General features: G+C 51.4%; 8 protein-coding genes and 1 non-coding gene across 9 annotated transcripts; 6 read left to right on the forward strand and 3 right to left on the reverse strand.

Annotated features, from left to right (window-relative positions):
• Positions 1–155: 155 nt before the first annotated feature.
• On the forward strand, positions 156–1,397 carry B0T23DRAFT_2286 (putative GTP cyclohydrolase I). The gene has a single exon (XM_062833843.1). The coding sequence runs from the start codon at positions 360–362 to the stop codon at positions 1,299–1,301; it is 942 nt and encodes a 313-aa protein (XP_062696464.1). The 5' UTR covers positions 156–359; the 3' UTR covers positions 1,302–1,397.
• A 490-nt stretch (positions 1,398–1,887) lies between these two features.
• On the reverse strand, positions 1,888–3,203 carry B0T23DRAFT_2280 (P-loop containing nucleoside triphosphate hydrolase protein). The gene is made up of 2 exons (XM_062833829.1): positions 2,827–3,203; positions 1,888–2,658 (listed from the first exon to the last, which is right to left on the reverse strand). Exons 1-2 carry the CDS (start codon positions 3,117–3,119, stop codon positions 2,022–2,024), a joined length of 930 nt encoding a protein of 309 aa, XP_062696465.1. The 5' UTR covers positions 3,120–3,203; the 3' UTR covers positions 1,888–2,021.
• Positions 3,204–4,169: 966 nt separating this feature from the next.
• On the reverse strand, positions 4,170–4,349 carry B0T23DRAFT_400563 (uncharacterized protein; the record flags this gene model as incomplete). Its single annotated transcript, XM_062838499.1, has 1 exon — positions 4,170–4,349. The coding sequence occupies one exon, from the start codon at positions 4,347–4,349 to the stop codon at positions 4,170–4,172; it is 180 nt and encodes a 59-aa protein (XP_062696466.1).
• Positions 4,350–4,609: 260 nt separating this feature from the next.
• B0T23DRAFT_400565 (uncharacterized protein) lies at positions 4,610–5,419 on the forward strand (the record flags this gene model as incomplete). The annotated part of the gene is made up of 3 exons (XM_062838500.1): positions 4,610–4,655; positions 4,726–4,854; positions 5,313–5,419. 3 exons carry the CDS (start codon positions 4,610–4,612, stop codon positions 5,417–5,419), a joined length of 282 nt encoding a protein of 93 aa, XP_062696467.1.
• A 2,145-nt stretch (positions 5,420–7,564) lies between these two features.
• B0T23DRAFT_400566 (uncharacterized protein) lies at positions 7,565–8,532 on the forward strand (the record flags this gene model as incomplete). The annotated part of the gene is made up of 4 exons (XM_062838501.1): positions 7,565–7,624; positions 7,936–8,139; positions 8,172–8,190; positions 8,291–8,532. The coding sequence occupies 4 exons, from the start codon at positions 7,565–7,567 to the stop codon at positions 8,530–8,532; spliced, it is 525 nt and encodes a 174-aa protein (XP_062696468.1).
• A 233-nt stretch (positions 8,533–8,765) lies between these two features.
• On the forward strand, positions 8,766–10,696 carry B0T23DRAFT_2332 (uncharacterized protein). The gene is made up of 3 exons (XM_062833920.1): positions 8,766–8,975; positions 9,081–9,187; positions 9,311–10,696. The coding sequence occupies exons 2-3, from the start codon at positions 9,103–9,105 to the stop codon at positions 10,507–10,509; spliced, it is 1,284 nt and encodes a 427-aa protein (XP_062696469.1). The 5' UTR covers positions 8,766–8,975; positions 9,081–9,102; the 3' UTR covers positions 10,510–10,696.
• Positions 10,697–11,356: 660 nt separating this feature from the next.
• On the forward strand, positions 11,357–12,892 carry B0T23DRAFT_391538 (uncharacterized protein; the record flags this gene model as incomplete). Its single annotated transcript, XM_062837948.1, has 8 exons — positions 11,357–11,363; positions 11,610–11,985; positions 12,047–12,049; positions 12,131–12,182; positions 12,308–12,331; positions 12,385–12,399; positions 12,435–12,575; positions 12,683–12,892. The coding sequence occupies 8 exons, from the start codon at positions 11,357–11,359 to the stop codon at positions 12,890–12,892; spliced, it is 828 nt and encodes a 275-aa protein (XP_062696470.1).
• B0T23DRAFT_t2 lies at positions 12,527–12,600 on the forward strand. The gene has a single exon. It is a non-coding gene; the product is annotated as a tRNA-Asn (tRNA).
• An 874-nt stretch (positions 12,893–13,766) lies between the features above and the next one.
• B0T23DRAFT_348574 (uncharacterized protein) lies at positions 13,767–14,424 on the reverse strand (the record flags this gene model as incomplete). The annotated part of the gene is made up of 2 exons (XM_062836016.1): positions 14,037–14,424; positions 13,767–13,961 (listed from the first exon to the last, which is right to left on the reverse strand). Exons 1-2 carry the CDS (start codon positions 14,250–14,252, stop codon positions 13,767–13,769), a joined length of 411 nt encoding a protein of 136 aa, XP_062696471.1. The 5' UTR covers positions 14,253–14,424.
• Between the last annotated feature and the right edge of the window lie 771 nt (positions 14,425–15,195).

Raw genomic sequence — 15,195 nt, forward strand, 5'->3', positions numbered from 1 at the left:
TGGTTTGCCCTCCTGCAATCGGCGCTCAAAATTTCCACTCCTCCGCCTGCCTAGACCCAGTCCCCGGTTTTATTTTCCCTTCCGTCTCTTCCCTGGACCGACGAAACACTGGGGTTGCCGCACAAGAGTCAGTCAGGACTTTCCTTGACCACTCACCCACCCATCCATAGTTGTTCGCAATCCATTGCAAGAGTCAGTCAGTCACCCGACTCTCTCGCAATTGATCTTCTTCTGGTCTTTTCTTTCTTCCCTCTACTACGCAGCCAATTCCTACCGAAACATCCCTCTATACCACCCTATTCCTACCACCCGCCTACCCTCTCCCACGTACTACTTACACATACATTCATACATACACAATGGCCCAAGAGACGACGCGCGACGGCTCCGACAGCCCCTCGGGCTCAGTCAGTCCCCCCATTGCCAACGGCACCAACAACAAGAAGGACAAGAAGAGCAGCAAGAAGCGCGCCCACTCCAGCGGCGAGAGGCGATCCAGCGTTAGCAAGCCCGCCCGCGACCCCTCGGACAAGCCCGAAGAGTCACCCTCCAAGAAGAAGAAGAGAAAGACCACCTCCTCCACCGCCGCCGCCGCCGTCCCCTCCACCATCACCGAAGAAGTCTCCCCATCCACCTCGGTGACCCGCTCCCCTTCGCCCGTCATCGACTTTGACGGCCTAAGTCGCCCCTCCCGCGGCACCCGCGAGCGTCTGGAGGAAACCGAAGCCCAAAAGCAGGAGCGCCTCGACAAGATGAAGGGCGCCGTCCGCACCCTGCTCGAATGCATCGGCGAGGACCCGGACCGCGAAGGTCTCCTCGCCACGCCCGAGCGCTACGCCAAGGCCATGCTCTTCCTGACCAAGGGCTACCAGGAGAACGTGCGCGACATTGTCAACGGGGCCATCTTCCAGGAGGGCCACAACGAGATGGTGATTGTTAAGGACATTGAGGTCTTTTCCATGTGCGAGCACCACCTGGTTCCCTTCACAGGCAAGATGCATATCGGGTACATCCCCAGCAACGCGGTGATTGGCATTAGCAAGCTGCCGCGGATTGCGGAGCTGTTTGCGCGCCGGCTGCAGATCCAGGAGCGGTTGACCAAGGAGGTGGCGAATGCCATTATGGAAATCCTCAAGCCGCAGGGTGTTGCGGTCGTCATGGAGAGTAGCCATTTATGCATGGTCATGAGAGGCGTTCAAAAGACGACGAGCAGTACCATTACCAGCTGTGTGTTGGGCTGCTTTGAGTCGAGGGAGAAGACGAGGCTCGAGTTCTTGAGCTTGATTGGCGTCAACCGTTAAGCTTGCTTTCCTAGAGAGCAGGTCGTGCTTCATTCGGATATACCACCCTTAGTCGAGCGCGGCCTTGTTCCAGCTAGACACAAACAAAAGAGGAGGAAAAAGGGAAAGGGAAAAAGGAGGGGGAAAAGTACATAAAGGGAACTGGATCTTTACATACCTCTACACACACAGGAAGGATCTGCCTCAACAGCATGCCAATTTCTTCACATATTTCTTTCAAGCATGCAAACATGTTGCATCAATCTGGCGTTCAAGGGGGGCTTCAACCGGGCAAATTCATAACAGCGAGGATCTCAACATCAAGGCGGGGGGCGGCGAGAAATCTACTTCTTCAGAAAATAACAGTATGGCATGTTTGTCTATATAATCTCTCTTTATATCCCCTTTTGGCGTTCGCTATGTTGCTTGCTTTCAACATTAATGCATCAACATTCCTCTCGGTCCGTGCTTAACAGTTTCGGGGGAGGTGTGGTCTTGGAGGAGAAAGACAACAAGAAAGCGACAGGAAGAGAAGGTCCAACTCTACCATCACCTGGATAAACGTAGAGCTTTGACACGAGATAGATATTCTCAACTCAATACTTTTGAGGTCTATTTTGTGGTACCGCCAGGAAATGGACACATCAACAACATCCAGCTTTGTCCTTTTTGATCTCGGTATCATATGATTCAACAGCTAACACACCCAATCGCCAAACGCCCAAGAAAACATTGTGTCCATTACAACACCCTCCTGACAACCTTTCCAACCTCCCCCCTTTCCACCGCCTCCACTCTCGCACTCACCACCTTCCACAACTCCTCCGCCACCTCCTCGACGCTCGCGCTCGCATCAATAACATGCAAATCCTCTTCCTCCTGCCTAAACGCATACTCCCTGTCAATATGCGGACCGCCCGCAGCCCCAGCCAGTGGCGTCGGCGCTCCAACCGCCACCTCTTCCATCTCTGTTGGTCCTTCAGCAAGCATGACCGCTTCCCTCTTATTCACCTCCTCCCCACCCCGCTTTCTCTCACCTCCCGTCCCAGCACCACCCAAGGCCGAAACACCACCAACCGGCACTGTCACCGTCCCCACCCTCCCCAGCGACAAACCCCAAAACAACTCCCTTACTCGGCGCTGCATCTCGGCTTTCTCGTAGAGCTCGTGACCCCACCCGCCGCGCAAGCGCGCTTGTTCTTCGTCGAGGTCGAGGAAGAGGACCAGGTCGGGACGTGGGAGACCGATTTCGGGGGCGCGCGCCCAGGATAAGGAGAGGGATGGGTTTTGTTTGGCGGCCGAGTAGACGATGCCCGAGTGGTAGTACCTGTCGAGAATGAGGGTGGTGCCTTGGGATAGTTCCGAGGTGATTTGTTTTCTGTTTGATTGAATCTTGTTAGTCTGTCTGTTTGTCTGATTGTCTACTGTTTACTGTTTGTATATGTGTACAGTCCCACTCCGAAAGAGTAGGGGAGAAGCAAGATAAGAAACAGGAGGGTGAAAAGGGAAACAAAAAGGAGGGAAGAAGAAAAGAAAGAAAACATACACAGCCTCCCATCGATTAGCACTAAACAGCAAGTGAATGACATGATCGTCCATTTGCGCCTGCGACTTGAGGTACGAATCGATCATCTGGCCGATGGGCGTGGTTCGGTCGGGGAATCGCATGGTCTTGACTTTTTTCCCGGCTTTCAGGAAGCGGTCCTCCAAAAGCTTGACTTGGGTCGTTTTGCCGCTGCGGTCGAGACCTTCGACGACTATTAGGGCGCCGCGGGCAATGGGGTTGTTGTTGCCGCCATACTGGGTGGTTGGCGTTGGGTCTGTGGTTGTTGAGGCCATTGTGTGGTCTGGCTTCCGGGATTATTTTTGTGTGAGGTATCAATTGATCTTGAAACAGATTGGAGGAACCGTTGAAAAGGAGTAGGGAGGGTGGAACTGGAAGATTGGACGGATTGAATTGATGCGAGTGTTGATGCGATGACCTGGTGATGGACTCGACCCAAGCTCTTATCGTGCGATAAGATGACGGAGTGGGACAGCAAGGTTCGCGGGGGAAGGAAGCTGCAGTTGTAAGTGGACAATGGGGGGAAGGTGCGCACTGTCTCGGGTCAGCTCACAGCGCTCACAGTAGGGCAGTTGAGGGCCGGCAATAAGCCTGCCGGGGCTGTGGACGGGCAGGTGACAGAAAAGTGCTGCGGTATGTCTCGCAGCTGCCAACCTTGTACTATGTAGAGGTACGCTTTGTGACCGGGGCATCATGATATTTGGGGGTTTCCGCTTTGGGTTGCGACTTCCTCATCGCCTGGGAGACGTGATGATGGCGGTGGACAATATTCTTGACGGGAATCTGGGAAACTTCCATTCTCTGGCGAAACCAATATATCCTTCCGTTGTTCAAACGCATTATTTTCAATTCATCTGCCCATCACCAATTCACCCATATCAACCCTGAAACCACGCTCTCCGAAACTTCCAACTTCCTAGCTACCAGCTTTGCGAATCCAGTTCCCCCCAAAGTTGAACCCATCTCAGTGCCATTATTTCTACGAATGACACAAGTCACAAGATTTACTGGTCCCAAAGTATCTCAATTTACGGTTTGCGGATGGACATCGCATCTTGGCGGGTTCTGCAAGCGTACTGTTCGTAACTTGACCGCTTTCCTTGATACCTTACTCGTCTTTCTGCCACTGGAGCAAAGCTTGGCCTTTTCGAGCCGTTTGGAGCTTGGGAGTTGCTCAGTTGATCCCCTAAGGTCGGGAAATGATTCTGGGTGGAAGAGAACATTAGGAAAACGGCCATATTCGGATACGTCGCGCCGTTCAAGCCGCTCTGCCGCTGAGTACCGATAGCCCAGAACTCAAGCAATGCCCAAAACACCGAAAGTTGCTAGAGCCAGCCGCAAAATGATTCAGCCTCCTCCTCCTCCTCGGCCGATGTGTTCTTCAGAAGACTTCGGCTTGTCATGACGACCTGAAAATATCCAACTATTTGCTGGGAGTGTTGCTGTGCAGCTCTTCTACCCTCCCGCTCTTCGGCGCCATCATCAGTACGCTTCAAATCCGACATCATCGACCCACTGATCATGAACATAGAGTTGCAACGGGAGAGCATTTGAGGTTTGGCGTCTTGGGTTCTAAACCAAGCAAGTCATTGCATTGGTCACCACGCTCAACCCTCCCAGGGCCTTCCTTGTCATACCGGGTAAGCGTCAAACCTGCGATGTCCTGCATGAAAACTGCCGCTGACAAGGCCTAGATTGTGCGCCAGCGTATTTTTCGGCGTCCTTCTCCTCACCCGTCGACCCTACGGCCTTGACTTGTTCTGAGATGACCACCGTCAAGGACATGCGAGGTCCTGTATATGATGATTCCAGTCATCGATCGAGACTTCGAGGAGGAGGGCGCGTCGGCGCGGAGAACATTCCCTTTGGGTGCCCGCCCAGTGGGAACGAGAATCGGCGATGATAACACCGACTGGCTCGAGGCTCCCCAGCCGGAGACGTTCTGGAAAAAGGCCTCGGCAACCAACAAAGTGGCCTTGCCCATCCACTGCCCTAGGAGCCTAGTTGTGGGTACGCCATCCTGCAGCGACCCAGGCTTACGTCCCACCTCCCCTCCCGACAGCGTCGTGAATGCCCCAGTGCCAACCACGTGGTATTATCTGTCAGTTCTCCCCGCTTCTGTCAAACTGTTAAGAGCATTAGATTACAGTGGTTCACATGCGGAGATGGGTCGGGGACGCTGGGATTCGCCACTGAAAGTAGTAATATCGCATCCAGACGGACCAGGCAACAAAAGACGTCCATCCACGGTCATCGTTCATGCATATGTCAACCACCATCGTCGAGTTGAAGGACTGTGTGCTGCGATGACAGTCTCGGTCTCGCTTCGTGGCACATCTTCAGTTGGCTGTCTCAGCTGCTTTCGGATTTCCTGAGAGATATCATCTGCTCCAACCATCTTCGATATGTAACTCAAGTGATGAAACCGCCTCAGGAGAGCATTGGGCATCATCGCATCTCGACTACAGAACGACGAGACAAGGAACCCGATCTGGAAGCTCAACTGAATCAGCTTGGAGCTGAAGAGGACAAGAAAGCTTCAGCAGAGGTGCCACGAAGTCCAGATGGCATATAGATGCTGCTGCGAGGCTTATCACACCGGCCCAGACAGGCATTCTGAGCGAGCCATGTCCCCGGGAACGCTAGCCGGGGTTTGCCAAGTGGTGCGAGATGGCTTGAGTGGGTGCGCCTGTCATCACTGCTTTGCATACAATCACCGCGGGGAAGTGAGAGTGCTGTAGCGGTTGGCTTGCATGATGCCCTTTGCCCCAGAGTTGAGTTGGAGAGTCTGAAGCTAGCATCATCTCTAGCTTTACCCACGGACACTGGGAGAGACTAACAAAGTACAAGCAAATGTTAAGGGAAAACTCAAGCACACAGCTTTACTTCTCGTGAACAGTTAAGCTTATGAAGAAGGTAGTGCTCGAAACGTCGCTGTCATTGCTAGAGACGGATTTTCAGGGGCAATTTCTCTTCTCTACTCGACCACCAGCAGGGTTAGGGTTGCATAACAATACGCCCCATCCCCTACAAATATCACCGGGAGACACACACTGCGAAGTTCGCCCATATTTTTTCTCTTCTTTCCTTCATTTATTACTTCAAAAAGAGTCTCCACATAATGAGCGAGCATAATCCGACACTATGTCCTTCTGATACAGGAAGCCTGGTTGCTTTCACAATAGTTCAACTCAAGCTCGAAGGAAATCCAACCAAAGAGCCGCACAAGGGCATGCCATCTACCCAGGAGCCTTCATGATACCAGATATGGGAGTGCCCATCCAGCGAAGAATTCAACGTCCAAAGCGTGATACCGACACAATGTCCTAGACATGTGTAAGGGATAGCAGTACCAGCATTACCGCTGTGCACGAGATATGTGAGCAAGTGAGACAAGGCAAGGTGTTTCCGCAACATCGAGCAATGGGGGAGCAATGAAATGTCTCAAGAGCTAAAGTGCTTGCAGATGGCTAAAGTGCTTGCAGATAACGCCTTGACCTACAGAGTCTATCAAAGTCAAATGTCGTCGAACACTACCTGTACACAGTAGGCAAGTTTGTTCGAGTATCAGGGCGACTACCGGTTCAGCGAGATCTTGTGTAACGTTGTCCAAATGTGACGGCACAGCAAGGTCGAGACACCTCCAAGCATGTCGAGATATCCCGGGCACAAGGATTGGACGCCAGAGGAGTACAAGACTGGTGAAGGGGTGGACGGCGATGAGATCTGATAGGGGACCACGAACAGTGTCATGTCTGAACTTGGCTAACAGGTCGTTGTACTACCATGGCCGTTGGTAAGAAAATGATGCCTCCATCGCTGCCGTGACGTGACCGGAACCTACGCCATGGCCGGGCCTAGATGGATGAGGACCTCTAAGACCCGGATGGCTGCTCTTCATTAAGCAGAAGAATGGACATTCATCTCGTTCAGCTGCCAGCCGAGCGCATTGGGTTCGGGAATCTCCACGGACTGATGATATGTTGCTCCCTGACGGGATGAAAGACCAAGAGAATGCTGCATAAATTGTAGTGTACGGGCCAGACAATGGCTGCCCTTTTGCATTTCTGCGATGGCCCGCATTTGCGAAGGTGGAGTCACTGCAGAAGTGGTGTGGGGCAGCCACTTTAACGCCTGCGGGGCCTGAGACGCGGTGCGGTGCGGTGTTCCCCGCGCGGGCGTGTGTGAGGCGGGAACATGGAAGGGGCACCACGCCCTGTCATTGGTGCACAGAATAAATGGATTTCTTGGAGATGACCACTCAACTGGTACTGCAGCGCGCCAGACGGATGCACGGTACCTACAAGAAAAGGTCGAGGTGGTGTGCGGACACTGACTCGAAGTCTGAGGGTTCGCATTGGATTACCTCAACCTTGATGGACGCATGGGCGGACGACCTGATCTCGACTGAACGTTCCAATTCCATTATTCGTCTTGGGTCTACAAAACCTGCAAGCTCTTAAAGAAGTACACTACCTACAAACAGGACAAATGGTTCAGATTATGTACCTATGACGGCGGTTGCACAGGGGTGAAGGATTGAGACCATCTGCAGGCACTTTAACAAATTCCCACAGCGCATTCTTCTCGTAAAGTGGCACAGGGATGACACTGACCTCTCTGCGGTCCCTTGCGCCTCTAGACGCCTCTTCGTCCTCCGCTCCCGCGATTTCGTCGCACCTTTTGATTGGAAGAAAGTGGCGACGGCGCGCGTTGAGAAATGGTGTTTTACCACGAAAAAGGCACGTCAGGTTCACCGACCAGTGGCCTATCACAGCCGGTCAGTTCAGCCTTTCAACCTCCACCGCACTGCCTGCAGTGAGAGAAGGACACTTCAGGTTCTCGACCAATTCACTTGCACTTGGCTGCCCAGTTGTACCACCGATTTACCCGACCGCCGGTGACTGACCACCAGTCTTTCCCACAACTGCCACACACTACTTCAACCCATCACCTTAATTTTCGCTCTTTCCCCCACCCCTGCCCTATCCGGAAGCCTCCCTCTCGTGAGCTGCATCGACAATATCTTGTCGCCCAATTTACGGTCGCCAACATACCTACATACGACCGAATTATCCTACTTACACCTAGGTAGGTAGGGACAATACCGACTCGGCCAGACCCGCACAGTCATTCGGTACCCGACAGTCGAAATCCAATCCCGTTTCCGCCGATCTGCCACTGTCGACGTCTCTCGAGTTGGACCGCCAAACCACATCCAACCATCACCGACTTGCACGTTGCCCGGCAGAACGATACCAGGCCGACGATTGCGACACTCGAAACACACAATTGGTCGTAGAATCCGTCCCGAAAGTGATATCGAGTCGGTCGGGCTATCTCAGTGTATGTCTCTTGCGGAGGAAACCTCCCGTTGCGACGCTACGTAGGACGTAGTCGAGAGGCAGCCACGCATTGCACAAGTCCTGCGCTAACAGTTATGCAGTCGCAGATTGTGGTGTTGCTGCACATTCAACCTCCCAGGTTGCCATTACAATTACCACCACCATCTTGAAAGCCAAGGCAGTCTTCGAACGTGCGCCTCATAGACAACGAATTGCATTGGACGAGACCATCGCACCAATCCGACAGAACACCAGGCCACCAGCCCGACTTACAGACATCTCTACTACCTTGCCAAAGATACTGGTACTGATGACTGGCACTCTCCTTTGCGAACTTCGATAAGAATTGCTCGCTTCCGTCGACTGTCGGTTGTCTTCTTGCCGCTTTTCTTTTTTTTTTTTGCTTTTCTTCAGCATCTACATCTCTTGTCTTGATCTTGGATCCATTGCTCTTCTCGTTGCTCCCGGAAGCTAGACCAAGTCGAAAGACACAACCTGTTCGTCGCAGAAGGAGGATAAGAAATCATATCTCTACCAACCCTGCACGTCCAACGGTTGGATCTGTACCTCAAACATCATCCACACACACAACCCCCGCATTTTTCTCTCCTCCTATCTCCTGGGCACTTGGAGCCAAGCCCCTGTGTCTCGGCGCTTACCTATACCTTTTGCATTTCTTTTCCTTGGGTTCGGGTGCTGCGCCTGTTCTACGCCCGCTCCTTCACAGTACTTAGTGTACGCGAAGCAGCAGCGAAACCCACACGAAGATTCGCGGGACCACGCCAGGCAAGTTCCGTCATACCCGCGCTTCCGCGAAACAGCGCGCGGCGTTCGTGTGTACCTTGCACCCTTTTAACTCCGCAGCTGTCCCCTCTTTTCTTCCCCTTACAGTAATATTCTACCATCCATCACAATGGCTGCCGTTAGTCGTCAACCGTTTGCTCCCCTTAATGAGGGGAGGTTGTCGGGACTGACGAGTTTGAAGAACAGACAGAATGGTAAGTTCGTCTCCTGCTTTCTACTGCCGCCTGGACTGCACCTCTTCTATTCGGTTCATTTGTCTCCTTACCAACGACGTATCGATGCACCCGCAACATCACATAGCTAACACCATCTTCTAGCCCTCTCTACCAAGAGGAAGGCCGCTGAGGTTGATCCTCTCGACGATGCCGAAAATGTTGACCCCAGCATGTTCTCGAAGCGGGCAAAGTCCTCGCACTCCAACATCATGAAGCCTTCCCAGTATGTCCTCAAGAAGGCCAGCACACCAGTCATCTCTCTCGGAAAGAGCATTCTCGGCAACACATCCACCCAACCCAGGCATATCCTCCAAGCCAAGTCTCAGCAGATTCGTCTCAACACTCGCATTGCCACTCCCACAACTCTCACTGCCCCCGCCGGCCGATCCCCCATTCGCGGCTCCAAAAAGGGCGGTATTCTTTCCAAGCGCCGCATCCAGCGCGTCGATCCCCCCTCATTTGGAGGAGTTTCTGCACCTTTTTCCCTCGATGCCGCTCTCAAGGGTACCATTCCCAGCTATTCCGGCGGCCTTGGCGAGACCAAGTCAACAAAATCCACCACCACCAAAACCGAATCACTCACCCCCTCAACCATGAAGTCTGACTGGTTCTTCGACATCCACGAAGATACTCCCGAGCAGGAAATGACCAACCTCCTGCAGCATAGCACCTGCGTCCTCGACATCAGCAGTGACGAAGAAACCGAAAAGCGCGAGACGCTCGAGTGCGCAGAGGGACGCGACAAGGAGAACGTGCCGCCTACCGATGATGTCAGCCAAACCCAGTCCGCACGGACTCCTTCGACACGAGGTGCGAATTCGAATGCAGGTTCGGATGCGGATGACATGATTGTGGAGAAGAACAGGGGTCCGTTGCAGGAGATGGACAGTCAAGATTTCTGGCCTGAGGGAACGGATGACGAAGATTTCTTTGTGGTGCCCGGAGATGAGGATGACGCTGCTGCTACTGTTGCTGGTCCCGAGGTTCTAGGCGACAAGGCAGGAGACAGCCAAGAGAAGCAACACGGCGACATTCCCCAGATTTTCGTCGACAACTTTGAGGATGACGAAGCCGATGAAGCCGATACCAGCTCTTGCAGCGACTCTGACGATGTGGACAGCGTCGATGGCATCATGGGCGTTCACGACGGACCGGTCAAGGCCGCGGTTTTGGAGCCGATTGAGGGCACGGGTGAGAGCTTTGAGCTCTGGGAGAGCGAGAGCGCAAAGGACCAGCAGAGCGTGCCGTCCTCGCCTGCGCGTGAGGGTGTTTTGGGGGAGGTGGATATTGCTGAATGCTAGTGGTTTTGGGATGAATCCTCTTCTGTTGTTCGTTAAGTCGAGCAACACCTTCAACGCTTGTCACGACATCACCTGAACATCATCATCGGAAAACCTTGATGGATGGATCAGTATAGTACATGTCTAAAACAGTGGTCCCTATCATGAGGGGCAGGCGTCCTCAGAAGCTGGGGCTGAACGTCAAGGCCGAGAAAGAGCCATGAACACGCTACGTGGCTGTGAGTGGATTTTACAGGCGTTTGCTTACGCCTTGAGGATTGTTCAATGGAAATGATGAAGATATCATGGATTGGGGGATTATTTGCTTCAGACGATTGGAGTACTGGAGTTTGAACGAACAAATGCTTGCTTGGGTTTACGTGTACAGTGTTGATTACGAGCTAGCTAGGCTAAATGAGCTTTTTGATAGCTTGAGAGATGATAGATAGTATTCATTGTTTTGCTGCCTGTAGCTTCCATGTGATCTTTGGATTTCGTGAAGGTATATCGTCATCCAGATCATTGACAGCGGAAGGGGCGGTTGGACCTTAACCCTTGATGCAGGTACCGATCGGAGGGATCTTTGTTCATTCTGCATCTCCGCAATCATGCTGAAGATCGATACCCGCCCTGCCGTCTTGCCGGCCCTTGTCGACGGTTCGGTAGACGAGCAGATGGGGAGATGGGTGGAAGCAAGGGAGGAGTTGAGGAGGCGGAGGATCGCCAGGGAGTTTGAAGAAAGACGGATGAGCTCTGCATGGAATGAACAAAGCCACCACACAAGTTAGGTAAGAGGACGTGCCAGAATCCCTCATGTCTTCTTTCGTTGGTCTAGAGTCGATGCAGAAAAAGGTGATGTCGCTGGAAAATGAATGGTAAGTACCTCTACGAAAATGTGCGAAATTTGAAGATGTGCAAAGATGTGCGAAGCAACAAGTCGCCACGAAAAGGTGCAACGAAAAGGTGCATCAGAAAGAACGGAAAGCAAAAAAACAAGAAAAGAAAAAGGAAGGAAGGAAGGAAGGAAGGAAGGAAGGAAGGAAAAAGAAACTGTACTCCATATCTTTTCAAATGATATCGGTAAAGAGATGAAGTTGGTATTAATTTAAAGAGTACCATAGGTCTTCCCTTCAACGTAGAGGTAGGAGGGATTCAACCTGCCACACAGACAGTTCCTTATATCAAGCCATGTGTCTGGGAGCAGTCTGACTGTTGGAAACCTTGGACGTGGCTGTCAGATTTCGAGTGGTTGGAAGAAGCCATGACTCACCAATGGATGAGAATGGCCTGCGACTGTCTGAGGACGCCACAGACTGAGTCATTGGTAATTCTCATGAGCCAAAAGCAAAGAGTAGATCTGTGGTACGAGGTGAGACACAGAACAACACGGCACCGAAGGATCGAGGTGAAAGGAGATCTTCGGGAACCCAAGCTCACGGAAGACGACAACGTCACATGGGAGCACCCAAGAGACCCGCTCGCCCTCTGCAATTTATAGTAGTTTAGAATTACCGAAATTATTAAAATTACTAAAATCAACCCCTACTACCCTCTATAGTCAGTATGATTGTAGGGTATATATAGGGCATTTACAATTGTTACATTTCTTTATCTTCTACCTATGTAAAACCCTTGTATGTAGGTACCAAGCTAACGAACCTACCAGGGCTCAAGTATATTTCGATGCAGCTGAGGTAGGCAGTCAAAACTCGACCACCTTTTCCACCCACCCAAAACCGTATTAATCACAGATCATTAAACAGCTCAGTCTACAAGTCTTTTGGTCGTGAAAGTAAATCTTCATCCTGCTGATTAAAAGTCTGGTGAATGTTTCGCAAAGGCTGTATGTATCAACAGGGAGGGGTAAAGCTGATTTGACGGTAACTATGATTTCAGTTTGTCGTCGATGAAGTAAGGTGAGGTGGGTATATAATCCCCAAGTCCAGGACAAGGAGGTACACAAAGTCGCCTGGCAATCGCGCGCCAAATCGCGGGTCCAATCCGTGGCGAAATGGCGCGTGCTTTGTCCCAGAGCATTTCCTTCGTGGCGCAATTGGCTAGCGCGTCAGACTGTTAATCTGGAGGCTGTAAGTTCGATCCTTACCGAAGGAGATTTCTTTTTTTTTTTTGTTCACTTTATTTTTGTGAGAGGAAATGTAACCTAACTGTAATGAGGCCTACGAATCTACGATAGTACGATGCAGTGCTTGGCTTGGGTGGGTGGATGGGACCGCTTTTTATGGGGATGGCGGGGCTTGGCGGCCCCGGGGCCCTGTGGTGGCACTTCACCTGCTTGCTTGCTATGACTTCCTTTGACGGTGCTTCAACGATGAACATTACGGAACAGTTCTTTTTTTTGTTTATTGTGGAGATAAGAAAGAAAGCATCGAGAGGCAGAATTTGAAGTCGTCAGTCCAAAGACGAATACCATCAACCAGCAAAAGGAGGGAATTCGCAGGCTCGACAGGCTTAGCGATTTCAGTCAATCGCTTTTGTTTTTGACCTTGATCACACGCAGGAACTAGTATCTTCTGTCCTCAAGTTCGCTGACACCTTGAGTGCCTTTCCCAGTCGGAACCAAATCGAGTCCCTGAGGAAAACCGGTACTCAAGAGGCTTTGAAGTAGCTTCTAGGTTGTTCATCGAGAAAGGTTACAGATGAACAAAGCAGGGCCCACGGAACATTAGAGAAACCACCCAAGCAATGAACCAACCCCAACATCATATACCAGCCAGAGTAGATGGTTTTCCAACCACTCGCTGTAAAGTGTATGAAACTCGCACCTTCGACGAGTGAACTATACCTGGGTAGAGACAGAGAACTCTAATCCACCAATCCGTGCCGTCTTCTTCAACAATTACTTCCATCTCTGCTTCATAACCAAAGCAACCTCTGATTGCCTCATCTAAGAGATATCCATACTCCTCCCCGTCGCGAACGAACTCGAAATGTAATGAACTACCAAAGATAACCCGAACAAACGAGCCCTCTCCGCAAATCCTTACGGATAGAATCCACCTCTCCTACCTCATCATTCCTCTCCATGTCCTCTCCTCGTTGTGCCGCTAAACCCGCTTCCGGTGCTGTATAAACCACCACCTTTTCCCATGACATATTCAGTTCCTTCTTCCCATGTGCGAGGGCAGTAGTCGCTTGCGATTCACGTACCTCCTTCACATACCCCTCAATACCTGCCAAGAATCCCCTCGTGTTTTGCTCATCATGACAATGGTTCCCCTCCTCGTTCTCCATCTCCAACTACTTCTCGTTAGAGGTACCTAGGTATCCTTCTCATCACCGCTGTGTCTGTCGCCGTCCCCGTCCCCGTCCCTATCACCATCGCTACCGCCGTACAACACGTCCATATATCCCCCTTTCACCCCTTCACCGTCACCTCCCTGTCCACCTCCCTCTCCCTCTCCCTCTCCATTTCCCTGTCCACCACCCTGCCTCTCAAGATCCATATCCTCCTTCTGTCGTCGACCACATATACATGTGCATCTACATGTACCTCTCGGGAGACGATCCCACTCCTCCTCATGATTCACCCACAAAAAGGCCCCAACCACAATAACCACCACGAAAAAGATGATTATGGTCGTCACGGCAACCATCAAGTCCTGATCAAGACCCGCGGCCTTGCAGTAGGCGTGGCATGCTTGGCTAATGGGGCGGTAGCAGAGGAGTTCTTCTTGGGAGAGGATGTTGTCGTCTTTGCCGGTTTCCATGTTGGAATGGAGATCGGTCTTGTATGTGGTTGACATTTTGGAAAATCTCAAGGGACCTGGAATAGGTAGGTAGATGTATTTATAAAGCTTGAAAGTTGGAAACTGTCTGATGGGACTGGAACAGAGGTTGGTGAAGGTTCGTTCGCTTCCCTTCGATGATCGCAAAATACCACCGTGGGGACCAGAGAATGTCGGTACACCGTCTGGTCAGGACATACTGGACGGGAGGTAGGTAGGTACCTAGGTAGGTAGTGAGTACACCTTTGGGTACCTAGGTGTAGAGTGGTGCTGCACTGGACTACTGGACTGACGTTGCGGGCTTGGAATCGAAATTGGGACTGAAGACCGGTTTCTTATGGAACGAAGGATCGTTGATGCGAACTTTGGAATACAGAATAATGATTTCCTGGCAAAGGGAGAAGACTAAAAGTTGGGGTCAGAAGATTGGTAAACACGTAGAAAGAGCTAGGCAACTACCGCAGAAACTACGGCCCTCAAGTTCTAGGTTTTCAGGAAGTTAGATATATTTGCCACACCCCGAAGGATTGTACATTCGGTTTTGTAGTGCCCCGTCTTTCCTCTCTAAAGGCATCTTTCTAAGGACATTCAGGAGTAGGTACATTCAACATCACTGTCTTACATACAACTTCTAGCGAGCATAAATGTTGCAGCCTGCTTCCAGATTATAGCTACCTAAAGGCAATTTCTAGGCAACCTACAAAAACATTAACGGCCCGAGTCTTTACAATAACGTATCGTTCCTGCCTGTAGACTGGATACACGCGTACATCTAGGCAGCTACATTTTGGGCTGGGTGGGGTGGTACGTGCACCGGTGCACGCTCGTAGAAGATACAAGAAGTGACTTTGGCGTGCAACTTCCTTCTTGCGATTCAAACCCGCGGCAACTCGATTACTCGTAGAGGAAGAATAATAAAGGGCCAGGATGACGTAAACTCCAAATATCAACATTTTGGTGG

This window comes from Neurospora hispaniola, assembly GCF_033458365.1.
Source record: "Neurospora hispaniola strain FGSC 10403 chromosome Unknown B0T23scaffold_1, whole genome shotgun sequence".
NCBI lineage: Eukaryota > Fungi > Ascomycota > Sordariomycetes > Sordariales > Sordariaceae > Neurospora > Neurospora hispaniola.

Excerpts from the sequence above, each read along its gene's own strand:
- B0T23DRAFT_2286 (XM_062833843.1), top strand. The coding sequence starts at position 360 with ATGGCCCAAGAGACGACGCGCGACGGCTCCGACAGCCCCTCGGGCTCA.
- B0T23DRAFT_2332 (XM_062833920.1), top strand. The coding sequence starts at position 9,103 with ATGGCTGCCGTTAGTCGTCAACCGTTTGCTCCCCTTAATGAGGGGAGG. Across the intron at positions 9,188-9,310 it reads TTTGAAGAACAGACAGAATG|CCCTCTCTACCAAGAGGAAG; the intron begins GTAAGTTCGTCT and ends ACCATCTTCTAG.
- B0T23DRAFT_2280 (XM_062833829.1), bottom strand. The coding sequence starts at position 3,119 with ATGGCCTCAACAACCACAGACCCAACGCCAACCACCCAGTATGGCGGC. Across the intron at positions 2,659-2,826 it reads GCTAATCGATGGGAGGCTGT|AAAACAAATCACCTCGGAAC; the intron begins GTATGTTTTCTT and ends TCAATCAAACAG.